Consider the following 27,202-nt stretch of genomic DNA (forward strand, 5'->3'; position numbering starts at 1 on the left):
ATCACGACTTGACATGAAATGCAGCCTGCCAACGGCTCTTGGCGAGAGGATGACCTTGCTCACATTGAGATGTGATGTCTTATTTATTTTTCACTCATGCCGAAGACGGCAAAGGGAACATTTCGACATCACTGCTGCGGATTTCAATCTTGAAGGTTAGAGAAGGTATTAATGACACCCCGATTGCTGTCAGACCTTCGTATGACGCACGGCGCTCGCTCGAACTCCAGCCGCTGCTTTAACACTCGGTAAAGCACAGATTTGTTCGAAATAAAATCTTTAATATTCAAAGAAAGAATCAATTTGGGGCAGATCGAAATATAGTTTAAGTATACTTCAACAACAGAGGAAGGAAGTACAATGGCTTTTTTTTAAAGTTGATTTCCGAAATAAAGACATACAATAAATAAATAATTATTTGAAATATGAATATCTTGGTCACAAAAAAGAAAAGAAACTTATTTAAATAGGCACCATGTCCAAATTGGTTTTCCACTTGGTCGACATTTATATATAAATATAATGTTCTCTCAACAAATGCGAACCACACTCTTGTTTTACTGTTTTTGAACATATTCAAACATACAAAATGCCTTGTCAGTCCTTGTGCATGTCATCTTCTCTTGGTTAAAAAAAAAAAAAAACCACACAAAAACAATTAAATCAACTTAACTTTAACATCGACTTCATTTTGACACAACTTTGATTTATGTATTCTCCAACTGAAAAAAGAGCACACTCACGCAGGAACTGCTGTCGACCACAGCTCACTTTCAGACGTTCACACGCCACCAGCCGTCTGTACACAGAAACGACAACGTGGGCAGTATTTGTTCTGCATTTTATGCTTGAAGGTTGTGTGTGTACATTTAAAGTACATTTTTTTAAAAATCTGTTTCAATACTTTTAAACATGTTTAAAGCATTTGGGGGAGGGGTAATAAAACTATATTTCAGGATTGTAACCTATTGCGAGAACATATCCTGTGCAGTAAATGGGGGTTCACTGCACATGTTTTCAAAGGCTAATTTTAAACAATACACGTACATTCTTTCTATTGTTCTACAAATATGGGTCATCATGACTTAGCGACAATAAGAACAAATAATCAGCGCTGTGGGTAGTCCCAGTCCGGTCATTATTGCACTCCAATCTTGGCCTGAAGATTTGGAGGGTTTCTCAATGGTCAAAAGCTCAGAGAGTCGAGTGTGCGTGAAGCAGGTGAATAATTGTGAATCATTGTGACTCGTACCCAAAACAGAAACCTTTATATTTTCCCGACGTTACGCACTTCCTCAACTGACGCAAGCAGCAGTTTCCTCCCCTGATTAGCTCATTGTTCTCCTCTCGCTGGCTAATTTTCACAGCTTGCGTTGCCATTTGTATGTTTTGCTTCCGCCTTCTGCCTGAAACATAGGCTTTTGCTCTCTTTCAGTCCTGTAGTTCACCATTTGATGCTATTGCTGCTCTTTGTGCGCCATCGGGCAGCATCTGTTCGGCTTGATGCACATAAATACTTGGCGCACACATAGGAGACAAAAAAAAAGAAGCAATATCTATGTATTCGTAACATTTCTAAGGGGCTTGTTTGACTGGTGTGTGTAGCACCTCCTAACATCAACATGGCTTGATGCACATAAATACTTGGCGCGCACGTAGGAGACAAAAAAAAAGAAGCAATATCTATTTATTCGTAACATTTCTAAGGGGGTTTTTGACTGGTGTGTGTAGCACCTCCTAACATCAACAAACAAAACAGGAATACAAACCGTGATGATTAGCGCAGACTGTCAGTGTGAACAAGATGATGCATGTACCGACATGCAAAGGTTAGTGAATTGATTATTAATAAACGGAGCCGCGCAATTAAAAGATCACACATTTAATTATAAGCGTCTCATCAGCGTGCCGTCTTTTATTTTGAATAAAAACATGACTGTGAGTGCCCCTTGAATGCGCACAGATAAGCTTTGATTGGTTCACTAAAGAAGCAATCTGTTGCCATTTGAAAGTAGGATGCTAACATGTAAAGCATTTGAATGGCACTCTAGCCTCGTGAAGAAGAATAGTTCCTATGTTGCCAAGCCGACACTAACTAGGTCTAAAATACTGGTCAACCACCTAGGACAATAATCAAAAATACATATTTTATGGTTATTTTATGGTGCTTTATGACTCGATACTTAAGCTGTGTGGTCGTCTTTGTTGCTGTGTGTGGCTAACAGGGGAACCCTGAGAATGCGAACTGATTTTTTGTTTTTTTGGGTTCTTTTTGTTTTTTGTAGCAGAATCGGCACATCCCGTCTTTTGGTGAACATTGGGAAGGGGTTAGAGTTAGGGTTGGGGGGGCTTGAAAATACAGTAGTGCAATTGCTAGCTTAGATGGCTACCCTAACAAGCTAGCAAAACTGTTGCTGAAAAAAAACTACACATGAAAGTTCATTAGCATGGAGAATCATTAAAATGCAACACTTCACTTAGCACGTCATTCCAAAGTTGATTGCCATTTATTGTACTACATTTTACATTACAAAACAAGGCGATAAATACAGATTGAAAAACAGCTAAATGAGATCAAGCAAATTTCAAAATGAGACGTGCACGATAGAGAAGACACTCACGTGCATTTACAGTCTTTATTACTTGTCCAATTGAATTTCTAGCAATGGGGGAAAAAAAGATATGTATTCAAAACAGATCAGACTAAACAGGATGCTGCATATAAAAGACTGCCATTCTCAAGTCACAACTTGCCTATTTTTTTTTATCTGTTTTTACTTAAAGTACTGTCCGTTGTTATTCTTCACAGACATGACATTTCAAATGTAAGGAAGACCCTTAAGCAAAAAACAAATTCAATACTGCTTTAAATAGCAACATCTGTCAGTATTTCAGTTATAATGGGCTTTTTTTTTTTTTTTTAATAATGGGTTCTTTCTTTACAACATCAAGCTCCACAGTCGTTGACATTTTTAGGCTTGATAAATATCAATATTCACTCTTCTTCCCCCGACAATGTCTGAGAGTTTGTGGTGTTAAGTAAGAGATTTGTGGTGTACCCATCAGCCCGCCGTGATGCGTCTCCTACCTTAGAGCATTTTCCCATCGTCGACACAAAGACCAGCTCTGTGGCTTTAAGTCGACCGGAGCAGCGCCTGATGGGATAAAAGTAGCAGCGTGAACGTGTGTTCGACACCAACTAACGCGGTTTTGCAAGTAACCAAGGCTGTTTTGACTGTGAAGAATATATGTCAGAGGATCTGGAGGTATGCGTGTGCAATGTGGGGATGCTGAATCCGCAGGGCACATGAAATTTAAATCTATCAAACCGGCTGGACGGAAAAGGCCTGCTGTTGCATTCACCAACAAACCAGATTATAAATCATGACTGAAGTGGGGCAACAGTCTGATGTTTGGATGTCTCTGAAATAGTATCCTGAGTGATGATTCTGTGGCGCGGGGTGTGTTCAGCGTCATTATTCGAGGCAGGCAACCATAATATTTATAATCGCAAAATTAAAGAGTTGGGGCAACAATGAAAAACCGTCTAGGGTACTGTTTTCGTAACCACTGTAAATCCAGCAGCGGGTTTGACGTGATGTTGATCATTTCGCAGACGAGCGCAGCCCGGCAGCTCTGCGAGAGGGAAGGTTATGCCACAGTGGGTGTGGCCAAGGCCGACTTCAATCATTGGTACTCAAATAGGCTCCTTTCATTCCCTTTAATGCAGCGTGCTTGTCGTACGACACCTCATGTGTGTCATGCGCTCAAGTTTTGAAAATCTGTTCCAAAAATCTATGTGAGTGTCTGTACCCTGCTTAAGTTTTTTGAAAAGTTGTCAATATTCCCAGAGGCCAGGAACACGAGCAGCATTTAAAACTTCTCCGGCGTCCTCTGTTATTTTCTCTTTGATGGCGGGAAACAATTTGTCAAATGAAAGCTGGAGGTCTTCAAAGTTTTTCCTTCACAGGAAGTGTGCAAGCGAGTGTCGTGTGATCCGTGGAAGTGCACAAGAGAGAATGAAAGGATTTAGTTTTAGACCAAAAAAAAAAAAAGGCAGACAGGGAGAGGCATGCATTGGAGGTTAAACAGGGGCATTAACCTCCCCAAGACCACAACAAAGCGCCACAGCCGGCCTTCTATTAAACGTTCGACCAGATTGACTCATTGCCCTCTGACCTCCAAAATGTCGTGAGTGAATGTTGGTCTCCTTGTTGGGGCAAAATTTGAAAAAAAGACAGATGAACTCATTCTCATTTCGCAAACATTATAAGCACATAAAAGGATTTGCTATTAGTTTTTTGTTTTGTTTAGTGGAAATATTGTCATGATCTTGGAAAGAAGCGAGAAAGAAAGTGTTTATCGAGAGCACGTGTTTTGCACATGAGTTCATGTCAATTTGAATATTAAAAAAAAATCGAATAAATAAAAGGGCGAATATGTCAATAAAACAATGTTTTTCAAATAAAATTAAAAAGATTATAAATAATATAAAAACAACTATGTGTTCAAAATGGCATGAAAGGAAATCAGGTGTTTTCGTATATAAATATTTAAAAATGGAAATTAAAAAAAAACAAATTAACGGCTTAATATTAAAACATAAAACGCAAATGATTTTAAATGAAGAACAAATTAATCAAAATATATAAATGAAAAATATAAATAATAATATAAATTAAAAAAACAGGTATTAAAATTGACATGAAAGGATCTACAAAAAAAAAAAATATTGAGGTTTTTGAAAAAAAAAAAAAAATCAAAATCTAATTTCAGAAGAACCTCGAAAACCTGGAAAAGATCCAAATCAACAAAACAAAAGCCCGGCAGATAAAAAAATATTTCCAAATTTCGTTTTGAGACATCAGCCACTGAGATGAGAAGCAGATGTTAGCGCCAAAGTCATCGGGGACAACAGTCGGCTTTGTTCTCCACCGTAGATAACGCCAGACACGCTATCTCCTCAGGCGGGCGTGTCCACGTTTTTGTCTGGCGAAAATGTTTAGTTAAGCTCCCGGTGAAGAATGACCGAGCCGCACGTCACCGTCACCCCGTTAAAAAGACAAGTCAGGTATGTGTTTACGATCGCACCCTCGTCACGCTAGCCAGCACTTTATTTCACTTCACAGAGCAGGCTCGGGCTCATGTTTCTCAACTCAGAGCAGTGTGGGAGCATTACGGATGTTGGTTAAGCGGAGTCTGGATTTCGGTTTCCACGAGATCAGATTATCCTGCCATCTGGGGGTTTGTGTGGTGTTTTGCTCTGGGGGTTTGAGATGAGCTCCAAATGTGTTTGGTGACACATGCTAGCCACCACAGCTTTTCTGGGAGCCTGGATGGGTTTCCAAAAGTTCTTCGACAATAAAATGAAGAATTATAATAATGTAGAACAGGGATGCGACCGTGACCACACTCTGGAGTGCACCCAAATAGATTTTTTGGGGGGTGAGGGGCGGGGAAGTTATTTCCTTTACAAACCAAAAATATTCTAAATACATTTTCCCCAAAAATAGGGGTTAAGTCCTGGGAAAAACTGGAAAAAATATACCGTATTTTCCTCACTAAAAGGCGCACTTAATTATGGGGCGCACCGTCAATGAATGGTCAATTTTGTCTTTTTTTTTTCATACATTGGGCACATCGCATGATAAGACGCAATCGACAACGCATCCACTAGATGGAGCTACGCTCAAGGAAACACCAACAGAACGATCAGATGTCAGTAAAACGTATTTAATAAATCAGCGACACAGTTCACTTAACCAACAGCAAGTTATAACATTGACTCGTGAACGTTGAACTCTCTTGCCGCTGCTCTATTTCCGTGTTCAACTGCGTAACCCGATCGCCTTAAGTTTGAACTCTGCGTTGTTAGCATGTCTCTAGCAAGGAGCCATTTTGGGGTCGAAATATTACCGTAATGACCATACACAAGGCGCATCGGATTTTAAGGCGCGCTGTGAGCTTTTAAGAAAATGGAAGGCTTTTAGGTGCGCCTTTTAATGCGGAAAATACGGTACTATTATTTTATGGATTTGGAATAATCTGCAGAACAAATTGAGTTAATGTTAGTTTATTGTTCCGGAGTTTCGTGCTATCCTTGAATGGTCATTTTTAAGCTAGAGAGCCCTTTGCATTGAAAATAAAAATTGTTATTTTGTTGTTTGCGTCAAACCCTTTTTGTCGGGTTAGGAGAGTGGATCTTTTATCTACGCACGGAGAAACGTATCATGAAAAACGGAATGCATTTGTGCGTGTTTTGTTCTGTGACCTTCAAGTTCCTTTTCCTTTGTAGTTCAGTTCACAAGATGATTTTCTCTTCATATTTCGACTTGTCACTTTCAATAACTTTTTTTTTTCTTCTGAAAGTCATTTTACCGCGGAAAGGGGCGCTCAAATAACAAAGTCACGCTACGCTGGCACACTGAAGCGTGCGGTGCACATCGGAAGTGTTTGTGATAAAGCCCACCTGCTTGATGGTGCGTCAGTGCGAAATGACACGTGTGCAACACGGGTCAGGTGTGAGAATGCGCTATAAACTTTTTTTCAGTAGTTCCATTCAAAAAGCGAAATCTGACCTCATGTTGAAAATCGACAGAGACGAAGAAGGAGGTAAAAAGCGTTATGACATAGCTGGCTGGCTTTGGCGTGCAATCATATTTTTTTCTTAATGAATCCTCTCAGATTGATCAGATATGATGGCGGCTTTATGAAATGTCAGCCATTTGCATCCGAGAAGCAAAAAGCGTTCTGGTACGTTTCAGCCTTCTTTCTTTATTCCCATTCATATCCTTTTTCATTTTGGCGGATGTTTTTTTTTTTTTTCCCTTTTTTGTTTAGTTTTGTTTTGGGGTTGTTTTTTTTTTTAATCAGTGATTTTTAAATGTGAATCGGGCTCAACAAAACACAGTGAGATTGAATTTGAGGGGGGGATATTAAATGTGGCAGCTGAAAGCAATTTGAGAAGGTGCTAACTCATGATAGGATAAACCAAGTTTTCATTTGCATGTTTGTTATGAGACCGCTATTCTTTGTAAGTTTAATATTATTTTCTGTCCTTTCATATGTGTGTGTGTGTGTGTGTGTGTGTGTGTGTGTGTGTGTGTGTGTGTGTGTGTGTGTGTGTGTGTGTGTGTGTTGGGGGGTAGTCCAATTATACACATAATGAATGACCCGCAACCTTTTTTTTTTCTTGGAAACCTGCGGTTTCAATTTCTTTCAATTAGCAACAAGTAGCGATAAAACTTGTAACGTGATGCAAAGGCAAAAGAAGAATTTGAATATCCTTTCCATTCGGAGACGTTTTTTTTTTTTTTTTTTTTTTTTTTTTTTAATCAAAACACATTTCAATGAAGGTGCAGCGATGACAACATCCACACTTCAGGAATGCCATTGATCACAATGTGTGTTTCATCTCTTTGACACAGAGATCCCGCAAAAGTGCCGTATCGAACCGTTAAAAAGTTCTGGGCGGAGCTTCACCCCAGTCCTTCCGTCTTTAATGCTTGCACTATTATACTAACTCCCAGACGACTGCATATTCTCAGTTGAACTATTTAATGGATGGCAGAAAGGTCGAGACACAACCGTGCAGCCTAATTCTGCCGGATGCCGAAGAAGGTCTAATCTGCTTAGCCCATGTGACATCGTGTGACTCTGCAGTCGTAACTGGTTTCAACAAGTTATGTGTGAGAGCCAAGCAAGAGAGAGGTCAGAGGGATAAAACCGCCGCGCTCAAGTCTCCCGTCTAATTGGCTGTGCCGGAGAGGCCTAATCTAACACTGCGTCAGTAGCATCAATAACACAGTTGATGAACGGCGGTTAGACAGCACGTGAACGCTGTCGTTTTTTTTCCAGTGTTCCAATTGGATCTGAACGTGTGAATATCCTCTCTCTCTGGCAGGTGTGATCCGTGAGAGCTACCAGAAGGGCCGCGACCAGTTGGTTCCCGTCACGCTGTTGGCCATCGCCGTCATCCTGGCGTTCACCATGGGCGCCATATTTTCCGGCATTATCGTTTACTGCGTTTGCGACCACCGGCGGCGGGACTTGGACCTGCCCGGTCGCAAAGACAAGGAGAACCACCACCTCCACTCGCGCCGGGGCTCCATGAACAGCGTAACCAAACTGACGGGTCTGTTCGAGACGCAGGCCAAAGACGGCCGACCCGAGGCCATGCTCACGCCGTTGATGCACAACGGGCGACTGACGCCCAACGCGAAGATGCTGATCAAAGCCGAGCAGCACCACCTCGACCTCACCGCTCTGCCGACGCCCGAGTCCACTCCCATGCAGCCGCGCCGCAAGCCCAGCCGGGGGAGCCGCGAGTGGGAGCGCAACCAGAACCTCATCAACGCTTGCACCAAGGACATGCCGCCCATCGGCTCCCCCGTCATCTCCGACCTGCCCCTGAGGGCGTCCCCGGGGCACATCCCCAGCGTGGTGGTGTTGCCTCTGCCTCTGCCCCAGCACCAGCTCCCTCCTCACCTGCAGCAGTCCTACCAGCACGAGTACGTTGAGCAGCCTCACCCCAGCGACCTCGGCATGGGCCTCATGGACGACCAGGGCGCCACCCTGGAGTACAAGACGGTCAAAAACCCCCACCACAATCTCACCATGGTGGATCCGGACGGGGCGCTGCCACCCCGCGTGCCCCAACGAGAGGCTTCGCTCACCGTTCCCCCCGCGGTGCCGCAGATGGGCAAACGCCTCGAGGTGCACTCGTCCGTCTACGGCCTCCGGAAAGGCTCGTCGTCCTCCGCCTCGGGCTCGTCCGGCCTCAAGAAGCACAACACCAACTCGTCCAACTCCTCCCATTTGGCGAGGCACCAGAGCTTCAACCGCGTGGAGACGCCGCCCCCCGCGCCGCAGCGGGTGGACTCCATACAAATGACAGCGCAGGGCATATCTCTGTCACGGCAGCCGGCCATGAGCTCCTATGGTTCGCTGCCCCGTGGGGGCATCAAGCACCTCAAGCCCGACGTCCCCCCAAAACCATCCATTGTGTCGCTCTCCACAAAGGTCAAGTCCAGTGATGGCTGCACATAGTCTGACGGAGACCATTTGGACTACTTGATCAGTCCTTTGTTGGGTGTACAGTACAATGGATAATCCGACACCGTCTTTTTTTTTTGTTTTTTAAGAAAACACTTTCTTTTATACAAATATGTAAATAACATCCGAGCCGGGGAACGCTTGCTACTCAAACAAAAGAAGACCCCGATGATTTGATCTGTGTAGCATGGTGAAGTGGGGGCTTTCTTGATCTCTTCAAGGACAAAATGAAGTCAGGTGGTTGAGGAATGGCCGGGGGGGTTTTGGGGCATACAGTACATTGAGGTCCAGCCGACTCGGAGACTGAAAAGTCAGCTGCCTGTTGGACTACTGTGAAAAGCCTCCAAGTGTTACCGCAATCACGTCGCCGCCTGGACGGGCCTGGACATAGAAGACTCCTCCCTTTTCACTGAACAACATTTGACTGTTAATACTAATAGCTTGTTGTATTTATTTTTTATGAAGTGCTTTTGAAGAGAAACAAAAAGACTTTTTAGGCTCAACAAAGAGAGTGGGCATATGATCTTTTTAATATGAATTAATCAAGTGTGATTTAAAAAAAAAAAAACAACAACACCTATTTAAAGTCAGTAAACTGGAGCCAGTAGATTTTTTTTTAATGACTTAAGGTGAGGAGGAGAAGATATTTATTTACAGTGTGCCACAATGGACTTTTACTGTCACAGACCATTTCTAATTCAAAAGGAATATTTGCCCTTTTCACTCCTCCAATCAGCACCGTGTTTTGTGTGCGTGTGTTTGTGTGTGTTTGTGCGCGTGCGTGCGCGTGAGTCAGTAATGTCGCTCCTGATTGGCCACGTCATATGATAAACACCACCAGTGATCCGAGAATTTTGTTTCATAAAGCCCTCCCCACATGTAAATTTGTGCCTTACACCCTTGAAGTAGTGACTGTGTTTTCTTCGATAGCTGTTAACTTGTAGTGTTTTTACTGTTTGGTTTTTTTTCTTACATCATGTTGCCCTGATTTGATAAAAATGCAATTAAAGAATGTAGGTGTTATTGTTGTAATTCTGCTCCCCTACACATGTACACATGCACACACACACAGGCACACAACCACACACATTTATGTTGTCGACTGTGCCATCAATGAGCGTCTTCTGTTGTGTGTCCACCGAGACGTCGTCATTGTTGTTGAGTGTTTTTTTTTCCCCCATTTTTGTGTTTTATACAATTGTACTTTTCTTGTGGTACGCCACACCGCAAAGGAAGGCTGCGAGACGACCGACTGACTGACTGAAACTTTCGCTCTGCAAGTGCGCCGGTAGCGGTTAGCATAGCGTTAGCGACCCAAGCTAACCTGGAAGTGACACCGGAAGGTGTTTCTTGGCTTCTTGCGTCGTCTTAAACAGGCTGGTTCCTGTGAAGACACAATGACAAAACGTCAACTAATAATAATGAAAAAAGCGCCCCCTTTTTGTAAGGCGAGTTTGTAGTTCAATGTTAACTAATGTTACGTTTCATTTTTGAGGACACGTCCCCACAATTAAATCAAAGCACTCCTTTAGTGTTGTATGTGTAGATAGGTGAACATTTTATATTGAACATTTGTTTGTTTGGTTGTTTTGGGTTTTTTTTTTTTCATTTCTTAGTGGAGGGAAGCCAACTTCATCGCAAACCACAGCAATTAGAAAGAGAGACAGCACTTGGGACTAGGAATGCTGCATTCAAGGCTGCTGGGAATTTGAGCTTATTCCAAGACTTGTCAATGGTTTTCTTTTCTGATCATTTCAAAATGCATGTAACCAAATAACTTACTTGCGATTGGCTGACAACCAGTCCTGAGTGTATCCAACGTGTCGCCCAAAGTCTGCTGAGATAAGCTAAGCTCCAGCTCAACAAGTGAATACAGTTTTTAGTCTTTCTTGAAATTTCCAACATCCCAGTTCTCTTGAATGCAGCATGCTACAGCTTTGCAGGTTCCTGTGCCCCCCTGACACAAACAATGTCCAAAATGTTTGGAGTGGTCACATGCAGAATGTGAGGAGAAGAGAATATGTTCCAATGTGCACATTCTGTATAAACGGCTGAATCTAGTTCATGGTCCAATTAGTGCAAAGTGTTTAAGGCTGCAATGGCCAGTGAAGTTCTCTGGTGTGTGTGTGCCTTGTCGTCTCTCACCCATTCCTCAATAACACGCGACGCGCGAAGCGAAGCGACCAAACGATGACGTGACCTTTGTAAGCTTGTAAAATATTGTGACGTCACATGTTTTTTGCCCTGTACTCTCCACCTCCTTAACATCTGATTCACAGCTTAATGTATGTTGTAAAGGAATTTTAAAAAACACTTTAATTTAATGCAAAATGTAATTTAAAAAGAAGAAAAAAAAGAAAATAAAATTCTTGTCATGAAGTCATTGACTTTTTTTCTTCCTTTACCTCTGAACAAGGTGCTGCTTTGTGCTAGTTAATGTTTATTTGGTTGATCACAGCACACTTTTCATTGAACATCTCAAAGGCTGCACTGAGTAAAGACTTGCTGCTTAACTTACACTTGCTTTCTATTCAGATTAGAGGAATCCATGAAAAGAAATGCCAAGAAAAAAATAGATTTTAAAGGGGATTTACGTAATGCGAATAATCGGGCAGCCTTCTGCTTGACAAACTAAAGATTGAAATCTTTTTCTGAAAGAATCATGATCACTTTAGAATTGTAAAACAAAATTATGTATGTATTGCATCAAAATGGTCAAATAAAAATTTCCCGGTACATTTTTATAATTTGAGTTATTTTATTTTACTATATTGTTCAATTCTTTGTTTATTTCTGAATATTTTATATGATCTCATTGATTTGATCATTTTTAAGGACTATCATAATTTTACAGTTATTTGTCAAGTTGTGCTTCTTTGTTGATGCTGGCAAGTGGCATTAGAGCTAAAGCGAGTGAGCTAGATAACTAGCTAATAGTTAGCTAGATTAGATGGCTAGCTAGCTAGCGATCTATCTATCGCTAGCTAGCTAGCTGAGCTAGCTAGCTCGATAGATAGATAGATAGCTCAATACATAGCAGAGCATTTGCATTGGGAACACGTGAATGACTATTTTATACAAGAAAAAAAAATTAGCCTCATAGCCAGCAAGTCAAAGACACAAATGTTTTGAGTTAACCTTGTTTGTGGGGTTGCGTTTCCACGACGAACACTCACGAACTACAATCCCTCTGCATCGCAGTGTAATTAGTCAGGGCACAGGGCTGCATATTTGAAAGCTAAATGGAGTGTGCAAATTGGAGAGGAATATTTATAAAAGAGGCTCGACAACTTGCAATGCAGAACTGCATTTAAATGTGAAACAGTTACGCTAACGTGACATGTAGTGTCGTCGCTACTCAATAATTACACTGTCATCTGTGCTTTGAATAAACAAACGTGAGGTGACTGGCAGAGGCAAAGCGGAGGCATACTCCTGTATTGTCGCTCTGACAGCAAGTGTGTGGTGTTGTGTTTTGTCAGGTAGTTTGACACTATTGAGGTGAGTCACAGCGGTAACACACACAGATCAGATGGCACAGCTAATGAGGCCTGCCTGTCACTATCCTTGTTTTGTTGCTTGGTGCGGTCTCCACGGGAACAGAAATGAATTTTGAGATCGAGATTTTAATTACAAATTGACAAGATGTTTCTCAGCCTGAAAAAAAAAATCAGCCCCAACACTAAAAGCATTTTTGTGTATCATCAATCATCCAGAGTAGACCGTGTAGATTTGATCAATTGAGAGAGCAGCATGCTGCCTGTCATAGCTAAAAATGACAATTGATTAGTAGTGTCTTTGGTTCTTGCCCATGTAAACCCACAAAGATAATACAACCCGACATTACGACCCGTCAATCCGAACCCATGAGCCGCGACAAGGGGCAGTCTGCCAGACGGCCGACAATCCCGCCCTCCCCGGGCACAACCACTCATCCGACGAAACGGAATCCAGGCAGTTGGGCCTCACTCATTGCTCGGCCTGGCAGCGCAATCTGTGGTAACAACGAGCTTAGCCACGTGCTAATCCTCGCATTTCCCATTCGTGTGTCATTATCCCTGCACTGATACTGTCTGGAGCCACCAGCGCTCAAATGGCACAAAGCCCTTATTCTTGTTTTTTTTTTTTTTAAATCAGAATATGGCTGATATGATGAACAAAGGCAGAAATAAATGAAACGTCATAAAAAGACATGTAAATAATAGTAAGAGACAATTATCTGATATGTCAGACAAAGGGAAGTGTCGACTCAAAATGCAATTTTTTTTTTTTAGATCAGTCTTTCCTCACTTGATTAAAATAACACCAGGAAACATGAAAACGGTCTGATGAAGACTCACAGTAAGGATTCAGGAATTCTAAACAATGTGATGACAGTGCGAGTGTTTTCAAGCCACAGTAGCAGATAGGCATCAGTCCGCTGCACTTTGTTCAGCACAACATATTGTCAGCAAGATACGGAGACTGTAGGGGCGGGGGAAAAAAAAAAAGAAAGAAAAAAAACAGCCTCTCAGCTGTGAAAAAGCAGCGAGAAGAGAAGTATGCCGCAGAGACTTGCGATGGCAAAGTTGGGAAGAAGACGGAATACAGCCAAGCCTTGTCGTGTGGTTTGCAACCACACGACACTGCAAACACACACATGCACGCTCACGCGCGCACACACACACGCACACAGGGTGAAGTATGCATGTGGCTTAAGAACAGCAAGGCCTTGGCAGCGGGATCAAAACAAGGCCCATCGGTGATGTTTGAGGGCAGCTCAAAAACATGAGATGGAGGCCTGCTCTTCATCATGCGCTCACATGCAAATGTTGACCCGTGCAAGCATTTAGTGCATGTGCCGAACATGTCCACGGGCATATAGCACCTGCGGGGGCGTGCCCCAACCGAGAGGGGGATTACTTTTAAGATGACGTGAACATTTCCTCCAGCACCCACCCACCCCTCCACCAACCCCCCCCCCAAAAAGACACTATGAATTAGGCTGGAAGAGGTTGTCATGAGTGAAGCGGATAATCCTGTTAAACTGTGTGTGTTTGTGTGCGTGTGCGAAAACGTCAAGATGTCAGTCAGTTCCATGCCATAATGAGGCATGACCTGCTTTCTCCATGCAATTTTTGCTGAAAAATAACATCCAATTATTTTTATTCGCATTGAAATCGACAAATCTCACATGACGTTTGTGGCAGGCAACTCATGTGCCAATATGCTAATTTACAGAGGACTTTCGACTCTTGCGGTATGTAGAAAAGCGAACTATCTGGCCAATAGGCTGACACAGTGTCCATATAGCTGCGTGGGTCAGCAAGTACAAGCTAGCTGTGGATGAGAATAGCTGTTAGCCAAGCTAGCTTCAGCTACTAGCATTGCTGATAGCCCTAAAATATTCATTCCAGTGAGAACAAAGGACTGGCGATGAAGAACATGGCGATGAAGCTCCATAACTGTCGCCAAGATGTCATCTCCAGTAATGCCTGGGCAACGTTATTCATATCGCAAGGCACACTATTATCACTTGCGTCACTTTACAAAACTGTGTGCGTATACTGGTAACATGATAAGCTGTCCACTGTAGTAACCGCTGTCCCGGAAAGGGTTAACACAAAAGCTATTATTATGCCGTATGAATGACAACACGTGACCCTAATGAGGATAAACGATCGAAAATATGATGATGATGACGATATGTGCAACTGCATTGCTCGACCTGCGAGAGTGCAATCATGTGTTGGCGTTAGCACATAAACGCCAGTACTGCATGTGGTACATCAACAGATTTGCGCTGAGCTCAATACACATCACATGCACTTAATAGCGCGCCCGAGTCGACATTGTTGTAATGAGAGAGGTATTAAATGGTGGAGTCACACAGAGTGTGCGAGGACTAAGACGTTCAAAGCGGTGCCACCCTGGGCGACACTTTGGTGCGATCGGCGTCACTTTCTCGCTAATCCGTCGACAACCTTCTGATGCTTCAAACATTTAGCTATTTTAGTCATCTTCTTTTTTTTTTAATTTAAATATGATCTTCTGTTATTTATTTATTTATTTTTAAGTTGCCCTCCTAGTGACCTCGCTTACTGGCACTGAATTGAAATCAGTGACATGGCTTCAATGCTGATTTGTGTCATCATAAGCAATTTTTGGGGGGACATAAAATATTTTAATAAAAGACATCGAAAGAGGAAATCAAATATCTTTCACTGTATAGCATTATAATAAACATAAAGTGCATCTTAGAAGACAAATATAGATTTTTACACCTGCTGCCAACAGCACGCGCAATCTCTTAGCATGAGCAACTACTTAATTAGCGCCCGCCATTTGGGATTTTATTAACCAGGCTCAGTGTGTGGAGGACAAACACCATCGCATCGATCAGTTTGCACACGGCACAAGAAATTTACGGCGACAGGGACGGTGTCAGACAGGTGCATTCTACAGCTGATTTTGAAAGCCATGTCCATCGATTTGTCTCCAAAAATGCACACGTTTCAATTTGTTAAAAAAAAAAAAAAACATTTCCCAGTACCTGTGCGAAATGCCGCTTGTTGCAGCACATCCGATGAGGAAAGACACACCGTCTGATAAAGGTGGTCACAGACATCTCACCTGGGCTCATCCAGGGTTGATGAAGCAAAAGCATGTCTCAAATGAGTGCGATCACACCTGCATTTTGGAGACGAGTCTAAAACAACAACAACAACAAGAGCAACCTTGTTAGGATCCTGACAGCTGATAGGAGACAACATAACTGCCAGATCTGAACCGCCACATCATTATTATTGTGTGTGTGTGTGTGTGTGTGTGTGTGTGTGTGTGTGTGTGTGTGTGTGTGTGTGTGTGTGTGTGTGTGTGTGTCCCACTTAGCAAATCAAGTGTGTTTACTTCATCTCTCTTACTAAATGGATTTTTGGATTTTGGATCTCCTTTGGCATAAACAGACCAAAATATACCAAATTGGAATTTCACTTCACTTTTTACAGGTATGAGAAGCATATTTCATCAAATCCCTTAACTAAAATTGAACGACTGGATTTATACTTGGTTGTCACTATTTTTATTTTTTTTTTCACACACTAGAAACTGCCTAAGGCACTCGCTGGGTAGCTGTGGATTTTGAGCAGATTGGGTTATTTTTACCTTATGTTGGACTCATGACTTTGAGCCAGCGGATTGGGTTGAAGATTGGATTTAAACTGGTCACCATTTGTATACCGAAGTTGAAATAAACTGAATGTAATAGTATTTCAAAAATGTCAGTGGCAACAGGATGGTTCTGTGGGTAACCCCGTTGATGTGGAACAGAGGGTTTGTGGTTAAAATCCTCATCGGGGTGTCAAACTTGCTCTGGCGACCACCGACAGTTTTCTTTTTAGTAAATATTGGGAGCAAAACGAGTATTCTTTTTAACCACAGCTATACTATTGACCTGGTAATCAATTTTTTTCATGCATGAGTATGGGTCGTTTTAAACCCTTGCTAAATCAACCCCTTGACCCAACTTGCTGGGTCAAATCCCCAACCCGACTGGGTGACAATTTGGTGTGGTGCAATTGTGTATATGAACTAATATGACGAGGTGACATTTGCTAAAATGATTTTGACAGTCTGATGGAAATATGTACTGTGGTGTGGCTTGTGATTAAAAAAAAAAAGTTTTGGCACATCTGTCTCAGGGGAACAAAACATTAGACACAACTGGTTGTTCAATGCAGAGCAAATTACAAGCACAATAATACAATTTTTTTAAAAGTTTCTCTATCGAGGGTGCCCTCCTTAACTGGTTGAACAGTAATTTTTAAAAATTAGCACTCTCTAATAGTGTCAGTCAACACTGCAAGGTGTTTAATTTTTGGGTGTCGGATTCTAATGGGATTGTGCAAACGTACCTAATGTGTCGACGTAGCCGCTTAAAAGCATTCCACCGGCTTCACAAAAACAACCATTTCTTTGAAATTAACAAATCACACAGACAAATGGAAGCAATAAAAATGTGAGAAAACGCTTTGCCGAGCATCGGGAGCCTCACGCTGCCTCATTTGCAACAAATGACCAAGCTTTTCAAAATGACATGAATCAAAAAGATTCACAAAGAGTTGCTCCAAAGACTAAATGGGAACTCAGTGGTGCAGAAATTACTTACAAAAGAAGCGATACGACGCTCGCAGTAACGTGCGGAAGGACAATTCTTGACAAAAATACAAAACAAATTTCCACCTAACTTTGTGGATGGATGGTAGATGAGTGCAATGAAGAACTCGTTACCTTCACGCGGGTTCCGTCAATTTATTTTCAGTTTTTATCCCTTTTTCCTCCAAGTCCAAAAGCATGCAATGAAGTCTCAAATTTGTCCGTCGGCGGGAGTATAAAGACGAAGGCCTGTTTGTCCACATTTGCCTCGCCATTGACTGTACTTGTGCGTATGCGAGAAAAATGCCGGTCAATTATATTCTCTCCTCAGTCAAGGGACAGCCAAGGATTTTTATTTACAGCGCGTTTTGGTGGTTTACGGTTTACTTAATGTGAAAATTATGCAGTGTGCCTCGAGTATTACATTTTAATATGTACATGCGTCGTCAGGACACTGTCGAATAGATTTCGTGTTGTGCGTGTGTGTTTATGTTTGTCCTTGAAAGGGTGAGTAAAATTCATCAACAGTGTGATTCACTGCCTGCCTTGTTGATCAAGGTCACACACGCACACACACACACACACACACACGCACACACACACACACACACACACACACACACACACACACACGCACGTCCTTGAGTCCTCACAACAACTTTTCTGCTTTCAGTTTGATCGCAGCCAAGTAAAGCAAAAGCATGCATTAGCTTGAAATAACTTCAAACTCCTTTTGACGCACTGGCTTGTCATACAAAGAATGGCATCGCTATAGTTGCCATGCCGACCACAAATCACATCTTTTAGTGGGCTCGAATAATAGGATTATTCTTTTATTTATTATTCTAGCCGCCTGCTGATTTTGTCTGAAACACCATCAAGCCAAGGTAATGTCATTGCGGGAAGACACCCCCAAACCCCTTGCCACATGTGCAAGGGCCTGGCTACTGTGTCAAAACCAAAAGGTAAGCAGAGCTGCCTTGAAATTGTTGGGTTGAACAGATTAGATAGCTGCGCATTTTGTGGTAGTCCGATATAACAATACTCACAAGCATATATTCTTTATCCTTTACAAAGATAACTACTATTACAGCATCTTACTGAGTCACGAGTAGCCGTTCTTAATTTGTTTCTGCATGATAGTATTATACTGCCTCCCAGTGGCCAAGGCAGGTACACCAGAAGGAGCAAGACAGTGAAATTACCGGTCACTGCAAAATTTTTATCATGATACACACAGTTTTAATTCTGAGTATTGTACTGTATTTATATTGTGTTACTACTCCTCATTTTTTGGTCAAGTGGTGACAACAATGTACAAAATCCCAACTACATTTCGTAAATTTGTCATTTTCAAAGCGTTCCAAGTATGCAGATGGCTTACAGAAAACACAACACCATCTTTGCACATACCATGTTTATGTGACTTCGCTTCCATTAATGTTAAGCATCATGCTTTGGAATCCAAATGACACTTTATACGTGGGAAGCTCTTGAGCTGCGATGATCCATCTGTTGTCCGACTTCAATGTGTTGCGTGGTCACCTAAACTCATGAAAGAGACTGAAGTTGTCAGAGCCATAGCGACAGAAACACCAAGAAATGAGCCAACGTGATATTCGTCTGATGGCCATTAAGTGCGGGGTCATTCGCCAAGGCTTTGTGGAGATTTTGGCTGAAACGTCCTCTCCGACAAAATGGTCGGCTTGAAAGACTGATTATTATTTTTGGTGGCTTGCTCAAAACAGACTGAACCGCACTTGAATGGTTTGGGGCGCGATGTGGAATGTTCTAAAAATAAAACGACAGTATATCGCGTCACGTGTACGCTCTGCCTACCAGTGTTTTCCTCCACGGGACATTTGTGTCGTTAGCAGGACGATTCACGTCCTTCTGGTCTTGCCATGGCGCTGCACCTCGATATTAAATTCACACTTGTACAACTGAGAAGTCATATTACCGCAAGTAGTGTGGGTGGGCCACTCATGAGAGGGGAGGCAAGGGTAGATAATGTGGCTAGTACGTGATATAGCAAAGGAAACTGGAGTTTAAAACCACACGGGACTATTAAGGAGAAACATCAAGAAAGATTAAGTGTTCAATCAGCCTGCCATGCATGTTTTTTTGGAATGTGGGAGGAAACCGGAGTACCCGGAGAAAACCGACACAGGCCCGGGGAGAACATGCAAACTCCACACATCGGAGGCCGGAGCTGGAATTGAACCCGGTACCTCTGCACTGTGAGGTCAACGTGCTATCCACTGGACCACCATTTTTTAAAAATCAGTAACAACAAGAAAAAAAACCCCAAAGTTCAGCCATATCTGATGAAAATCTGCTGGTGACCAGTGCATGGAGCGCACGTCTCCGCCGTCGTTGCATACTACAACCACAGTCACCAATACTCATCTTTATAAAAGCAGCGTTTATAACATGCAGACTGTAAATGGCAGCACTTGTATGAGGATGTCAACATACAGTACGCCAGCGTCCGTCAAATTTCCTCTCCTGCTCTTCACACTCGAAGAGGATGTGCATCCATTATCTCCTCTTCCTCCCTCCTGACCTTCGTCACACCACCCCTGCGTCACCTTCATCTTTTCGAGCACACCAACACCACCCCCCCACCCCCGACCCCCAACTCTAATATGTCCATCTTTCTCCTCCTCCAAGCCCATCAGCTCAGCCACCAACCTGTCACTTACACCTCCCAGCTATGACGCACACTCGCACACACACACGCACACACGCATGTAGCCTTGTTGCTCTGTGCACTGTAATCAGACGTGCCACAGCCGCCGGTCTCCTCTCTGAAGGACCGAAAGCCTGGGTATTTGCGTGTGCATGTGCGTGTTTCACAAATGTCAACAAGTAGAGAAAGTGAGAATTTCAAGCAGAAAAATTAGCTGGGTGGCGTGGGTGAGAAATCCATCCATCCATTTTCTATCACGCTCGTCCTCATTTGGCTCGCAGGTGGGCTGGAGCCAATCCCAACTAACTTTGGGCAAGAGGAGGGCAACACCCTTGGATCGATCGCAAGGGTGAGATATTAATTTGCCAAATCAGAGACTATTTGCCCAAAAAAAAAAAAAAAAAAAATGATTTTGACAAACATCCGCTAGCTTAATGGTAACACATGCTACAAAACGCAGTAAACTGTTGTAGTAACCCTTTAAGCCACATATATTTTAAGACAAAGAGTGCAGCAACACATGTAGGCAGACAATATAACAATTGAGAGGCTGGAACAGATTAATAGGATGTCCATTTATTTCACTGAGGAAAGGTGTTTTGAGTTACGGACATGGTCACAGTCAAATTAAACATATAAGAGAGAGAGTTAGAGTGGCCAATGCAACAGTAAAACAGTGAGTACACTCACGTAGAAACTGCTGTCAGCTGTTCTCACTCACTCGGACGTCACACCCCCACACCTCCAAGCCACGCCTCTTAAAGGCACATGCACGTTCATAGATAATTAAATTAGCACAATATTTCATTTACATTTTATGCTTGCAATTTACTTTTTTGCGTTTAAATATAATTACAATGTGTGTGTGTTTAAAAAAAAATCATTTAGTGTGCTAAAAATGTATTTCTTCAGTGCTTTTGATCAGGTCGCTTTATACCACATATTTTCACGTTTTGCGGGTGGATCTGGAATGTATCTCTTGCAATAAACGTGGGTTCTCCGTATAAACATTCTCTGTCAGGCTTGCAGAGTGTTTATATGTCTATGAGGTTTCAGCACACATGCACCCCCCACATCCCTTCTTCCGTCTGTACATCCTTCGCTCAATCTCGGCCGCTGTCCCGGTGAAAGGTCGAGTCATACGTCTTTCCATCCATCATCACGTCAGGAGGAGTCTTACCCGAGGGAGCAGGTCGAGGATACGGGACGTATAGACAGGCAGGATAGCAACGCAGCCTGCAAGAAATGCTACAACAGCATTTAAAAAAAACACACACACACATTAACCAAAATAATTGCTTCGTTCAAGGGACAAGAGGGGCCCGATCCCAAGAGAGTGACTCTCATGATGAGTGTGTACACTGACTGGAAATTGATGCCTTTCCGCTCACAGAATACAGTAAATTGACATTTCAAGGACGACTTGTACTTCAGTTTGATGCGACAAACCTCCTTTTCTTTATTGTATTATTTTACTTCCTCTTCCGCCTGTGTTCATATGAGACTATAAACATGACATGCATAATGAGAAGTGATTAAAATAATCATTTACTTAAAAGCAACCCCAGGTGTCAATTTGAATAGTCCCGTTGCTTTCTCAGCTCGCTGATGAGTGCATCCTACTTTATTACCGTCACATCACCTTCATTTGATTATGATGAGTGAATCTCATCTAATTACTGAATATGATCTCATGACAATATAGGTGGTATCAAAATTAAAAGCATGATATGAACTCATGCAATTTTCAGACCTAAATGGGAACTCAGTGGTGCAGAAATTACTTACAAAAGAAGCGATACGACGCTCGCAGTAACGTGCGGAAGGACAATTCTTGACAAAAATACAAAACAAATTTCCACCTAACTTTGTGGATGGATGGTAGATGAGTGCAATGAAGAACTCGTTACCTTCACGCGGGTTCCGTCAATTTATTTTCAGTTTTTATCCCTTTTTCCTCCAAGTCCAAAAGCATGCAATGAAGTCTCAAATTTGTCCGTCGGCGGGAGTATAAAGACGAAGGCCTGTTTGTCCACATTTGCCTCGCCATTGACTGTACTTGTGCGTATGCGAGAAAAATGCCGGTCAATTATATTCTCTCCTCAGTCAAGGGACAGCCAAGGATTTTTATTTACAGCGCGTTTTGGTGGTTTACGGTTTACTTAATGTGAAAATTATGCAGTGTGCCTCGAGTATTACATTTTAATATGTACATGCGTCGTCAGGACACTGTCGAATAGATTTCGTGTTGTGCGTGTGTGTTTATGTTTGTCCTTGAAAGGGTGAGTAAAATTCATCAACAGTGTGATTCACTGCCTGCCTTGTTGATCAAGGTCACACACGCACACACACACACACACACACGCACGTCCTTGAGTCCTCACAACAACTTTTCTGCTTTCAGTTTGATCGCAGCCAAGTAAAGCAAAAGCATGCATTAGCTTGAAATAACTTCAAACTCCTTTTGACGCACTGGCTTGTCATACAAAGAATGGCATCGCTATAGTTGCCATGCCGACCACAAATCACATCTTTTAGTGGGCTCGAATAATAGGATTATTATTTTATTTATTATTCTAGCCGCCTGCTGATTTTGTCTGAAACACCATCAAGCCAAGGTAATGTCATTGCGGGAAGACACCCCCAAACCCCTTGCCACATGTGCAAGGGCCTGGCTACTGTGTCAAAACCAAAAGGTAAGCAGAGCTGCCTTGAAATTGTTGGGTTGAACAGATTAGATAGCTGCGCATTTTGTGGTAGTCCGATATAACAATACTCACAAGCATATATTCTTTATCCTTTACAAAGATAACTACTATTACAGCATCTTACTGAGTCACGAGTAGCAGTTCTTAATTTGTTTCTGCATGATAGTATTATACTGCCTCCCAGTGGCCAAGGCAGGTACACCAGAAGGAGCAAGACAGTGAAATTACCGGTCACTGCAAAATTTTTATCATGATACACAAACAGTTTTAATTCTGAGTATTGTACTGTATTTATATTCTGTTACTACTCCTCATTTTTTGGTCAAGTGGTATTTTATTTTATTTTTTATTTATTTATTTGAAACAAACAAAAATGTTTGTTTTATGTGGGTAGGCTGGAACAGATCAATGGAGAAATATTCATGGAGATGGGTGCTTTGCATAAGAGGCATGGTCACAGAACGAATTAAACTCGAATCGCTACATGTCTCAAACCGAATTAGGAAAAGAATGTGTGTGTGTGTGTGTGTGTGTGTGTGAGTGTTACTACTCCTCATTTTTTGGTCAAGTGGTGACAACAATGTACAAAATCCCAACTACATTTCGTAAATTTGTCATTTTCAAAGCGTTCCAAGTATGCAGATGGCTTACAGAAAACACAACACCATCTTTGCACATACCATGTTTATGTGACTTCGCTTCCATTAATGTTAAGCATCATGCTTTGGAATCCAAATGACACTTTATACGTGGGAAGCTCTTGAGCTGCGATGATCCATCTGTTGTCCGACTTCAATGTGTTGCGTGGTCACCTAAACTCATGAAAGAGACTGAAGTTGTCAGAGCCATAGCGACAGAAACACCAAGAAATGAGCCAACGTGATTCGTCTGATGTGGCCATTAAGTGCGGGGTCATTCGCCAAGGCTTTGTGGAGATTTTGGCTGAAACGTCCTCCAAGACAAAATGGTCGGCTTGAAAGACTGATTATTATTTTTGGTGGCTTGCTCAAAACAGACTGAACCGCACTTGAATGGTTTGGGGCGCGATGTGGAATGTTCTAAAAATAAAACGACAGTATTGCGCGTCACGTGTACGCTCTGCCTACCAGTGTTTTCCTCCACGGGACATTTGTGTCGTTAGCAGGACGATTCACGTCCTTCTGGTCTTGCCATGGCGCTGCACCTCGATATTAAATTCACACTTGTACAACTGAGAAGTCATATTACCGCAAGTAGTGTGGGTGGGCCACTCATGAGAGGGGAGGCAAGGGTAGATAATGTGGCTAGTACGTGATATAGCAAAGGAAACTGGAGTTTAAAACCACACGGGACTATTAAGGAGAAACATCAAGAAAGATTAAGTGTTCAATCAGCCTGCCATGCATGTTTTTTTGGAATGTGGGAGGAAACCGGAGTACCCGGAGAAAACCGACACAGGCCCGGGGAGAACATGCAAACTCCACACATCGGAGGCCGGAGCTGGAATTGAACCCGGTACCTCTGCACTGTGAGGTCAACGTGCTATCCACTGGACCACCATTTTTTAAAAATCAGTAACAACAAGAAAAAAAACCCCAAAGTTCAGCCATATCTGATGAAAATCTGCTGGTGACCAGTGCATGGAGCGCACGTCTCCGCCGTCGTTGCATACTACAACCACAGTCACCAATACTCATCTTTATAAAAGCAGCGTTTATAACATGCAGACTGTAAATGGCAGCACTTGTATGAGGATGTCAACATACAGTACGCCAGCGTCCGTCAAATTTCCTCTCCTGCTCTTCACACTCGAAGAGGATGTGCATCCATTATCTCCTCTTCCTCCCTCCTGACCTTCGTCACACCACCCCTGCGTCACCTTCATCTTTTCGAGCACACCAACACCACCCCCCCACCCCCGACCCCCAACTCTAATATGTCCATCTTTCTCCTCCTCCAAGCCCATCAGCTCAGCCACCAACCTGTCACTTACACCTCCCAGCTATGACGCACACTCGCACACACACACGCACACACGCATGTAGCCTTGTTGCTCTGTGCACTGTAATCAGACGTGCCACAGCCGCCGGTCTCCTCTCTGAAGGACCGAAAGCCTGGGTATTTGCGTGTGCATGTGCGTGTTTCACAAATGTCAACAAGTAGAGAAAGTGAGAATTTCAAGCAGAAAAATTAGCTGGGTGGCGTGGGTGAGAAATCCATCCATCCATTTTCTATCACGCTCGTCCTCATTTGGCTCGCAGGTGGGCTGGAGCCAATCCCAACTAACTTTGGGCAAGAGGAGGGCAACACCCTTGGATCGATCGCAAGGGTGAGATATTAATTTGCCAAATCAGAGACTATTTGCCCAAAAAAAAAAAAAAAAAAAAACTAGGCAGTTGTGCGCATGTGGTTTTCGCAAGAATATATTTCATTGCTGAATGCTTTAGCTCAGTGGCAGAACTAATGTGACAGACAGGCCGTTGCTATTTATTCCACCGGGAATGGATGTTTGCAAATGTTTGCAGCTTGTGCAACTTAGCAAAGTGCAAAATAGTGTCAACCTTGTACTGTCATGATAATGTACAGTGCACGAAAGCTGCAAGCAGCAACAAAGTGCCCCTGACGCCCACCTTTTATCTTCCTTAAAATCAGCTATCATCACAACCTGACGTCATGCTCCACCCACGAGACATCACGTACCACATCAAAAAATATTTTGGCCTCCAAGTATCACCATAGTGACAACATAAGTGTTTCTCTCAAATGAGGCAGAAGGTTTTTTTTTTTGGTTTGTTTTTTAAATCCACTGCAAATATAAGCCACTGTAACAAAGGAAAAGGAAACTACAAAAAAAAATGAATTTCATTTGTTAAAATTAATTTTAAAATGTGCCGAATTGCTTTAATTCGCACCATTGGAGCAGCTCAAGCCGACTGTTCCACAATAGCACGCATTTACGGCCACTCAGAAATGGCGAGTTGAATGCTATTAGGTTCCCTGTGCTTGACCCGGCCTTGTTCCACACGGGGCGGGGTCACGGGGTCGCACGCCCCGTGATAGGGGAGCGTCCGTCACACTTGACGCGGAGTGTGGCACTCTGACCTCTGTGTGATTTATGAAAGTGGGGGAGAGCGCAGGAGAAGATGAGCCTTCGTCAGCAAGACGCGACGACTCGCTAAACACGTCAAGACGAGGCGGGCGCCATCGAATGTATTGAGGCCACCGACTACATGCAACTTTGCTTTCCCCCGACTCTAACAATAACTTACATTGGGTGAATGTAGCTAACCCAGACACTGGATCCAAAAGGGACTGAGCCAGTCTCCAGACCTAAACCCTATTAAGCATCTTTGAGGCATCCTCAAACTGAAGATGAAGGAGCACAAGGTTTCGAATATGCACCAACCCCATGATGTTGTTATAGAGAAGTGGAAGACGGTTCCAGTGGCAACGTGTGAAGCTTGGGTGACCTTCATGGCCACGAGGTTAACGCTGTGCTGAAAAATAATAACGGTGGCCACACAAAAAAAAAAATAAAAAAATGACAGTTGGGTCCAATTAGTCAGTTTCGCTTCGCGGTCTACTCCCTTTTGTTGCCAGCATTTTTGGACATAATTTGTGTGTGCTGAGTTATTTTGAGGTTCATCAAAGACTCTAAATGGTCCATCGGTGTGAATGTGAAGTATGAATGGTCGTTTGTCTATATGTGCCCTGTGACTGACTGGCGACCTCTCACCCAAGTCAGATGGATGCACACAAACACACACACGTCCAGACGGGCGCGCACACCAAGGCGTTTATCTCATGCCTTGTAAACGGCTGCAGAACGGGAGGGCCATTAAGGCTTGTTTATTGCACGTGCCCAATGAGCCGTTCGAAATGGAGCCACATGAGAAGTGACAGCCAACGCTTGATATTTATGCAAAAAAGATGTTGACCCGGGCTAAAAACCCCCATCATTTGGCATCATGTCTTCGAATGCATTTCAACTCACCGCTATTCACCCGCACCTCAGTTTTAGGAATTAGAACAACCCGCGGACACAAGAAAAGCTTTTAGCTGATTAAATGGCGCATGTGAAAATGACTTCCATAACATTTGCCAAAACACAGCCAAACCGAGGGGGTGCTTGCTCCCAGCAGATCAGGAGAAGCTGATCCGCGCTTTTATCTCCGGTGGACTTGATTATTGTAATGGTTTTTCTGACTGGACTCCCTCAACGGAGCATCAAACAGGTTCGGCTCATTCGCAACACTGCGGCTCGGGAGAGGTCAGAACGTATTCCGTATGTCCTAAAGGCTTTCCACCGGCTGCCAGTCGGCTGTAGAAGAGAGTTTTAAAATGATGTGACTGGTCTAAAAATGACCAAATGTCTTGAATGTGCTGAGTACATGAAAGAAATGCCAATTGAATTAAACCCGGCGGGGTTCTCGAGTCGGCGGACTCGGGTCAATTTGTGGAAACCTTGACTTCAAAGCAAAACGGTGGATCAGCATTTAGCTGTTATGCTGTACGCAAATAGAATAAGGTGCCGACTGATCTGAAGTTAGTCCCAAATGTAAATGCTTTTAAATCCAGGCTAGAAAATATACCCCCCACTCCCCCCACCCAACATCTATAATGAAGATCTTTTAAA

General features: G+C 42.9%; 1 protein-coding gene and 1 long non-coding RNA gene across 2 annotated transcripts in view; one reads left to right on the top strand and one right to left on the bottom strand.

The window, feature by feature from the left end:
- Positions 1-9,880, top strand: part of sema6a (sema domain, transmembrane domain (TM), and cytoplasmic domain, (semaphorin) 6A) — a 128,032-nt gene extending 118,152 nt beyond the window's left edge. Inside the window, exon 20 of the mRNA XM_019887764.1 lies at positions 7,904-9,880. Within this exon, the coding sequence (XP_019743323.1) occupies positions 7,904-9,048 (1,145 nt within the window). The 3' untranslated portion in view covers positions 9,049-9,880. The remainder of the gene's footprint in view (positions 1-7,903) is intronic.
- Positions 889-2,236, bottom strand: LOC109526478 (uncharacterized). Its single transcript, XR_002170346.1, has 2 exons — positions 1,735-2,236; positions 889-1,608 (listed from the first exon to the last, which is right to left on the bottom strand). It is a non-coding gene; the product is annotated as an uncharacterized LOC109526478 (long non-coding RNA).
- Positions 9,881-27,202: the final 17,322 nt, after the last annotated feature.

This window comes from Hippocampus comes, unplaced genomic scaffold (genome assembly GCF_001891065.2).
Source record: "Hippocampus comes isolate QL1 unplaced genomic scaffold, H_comes_QL1_v1.1 scaffold155, whole genome shotgun sequence".
In the NCBI taxonomy this organism is placed as follows: domain Eukaryota; kingdom Metazoa; phylum Chordata; class Actinopteri; order Syngnathiformes; family Syngnathidae; genus Hippocampus; species Hippocampus comes.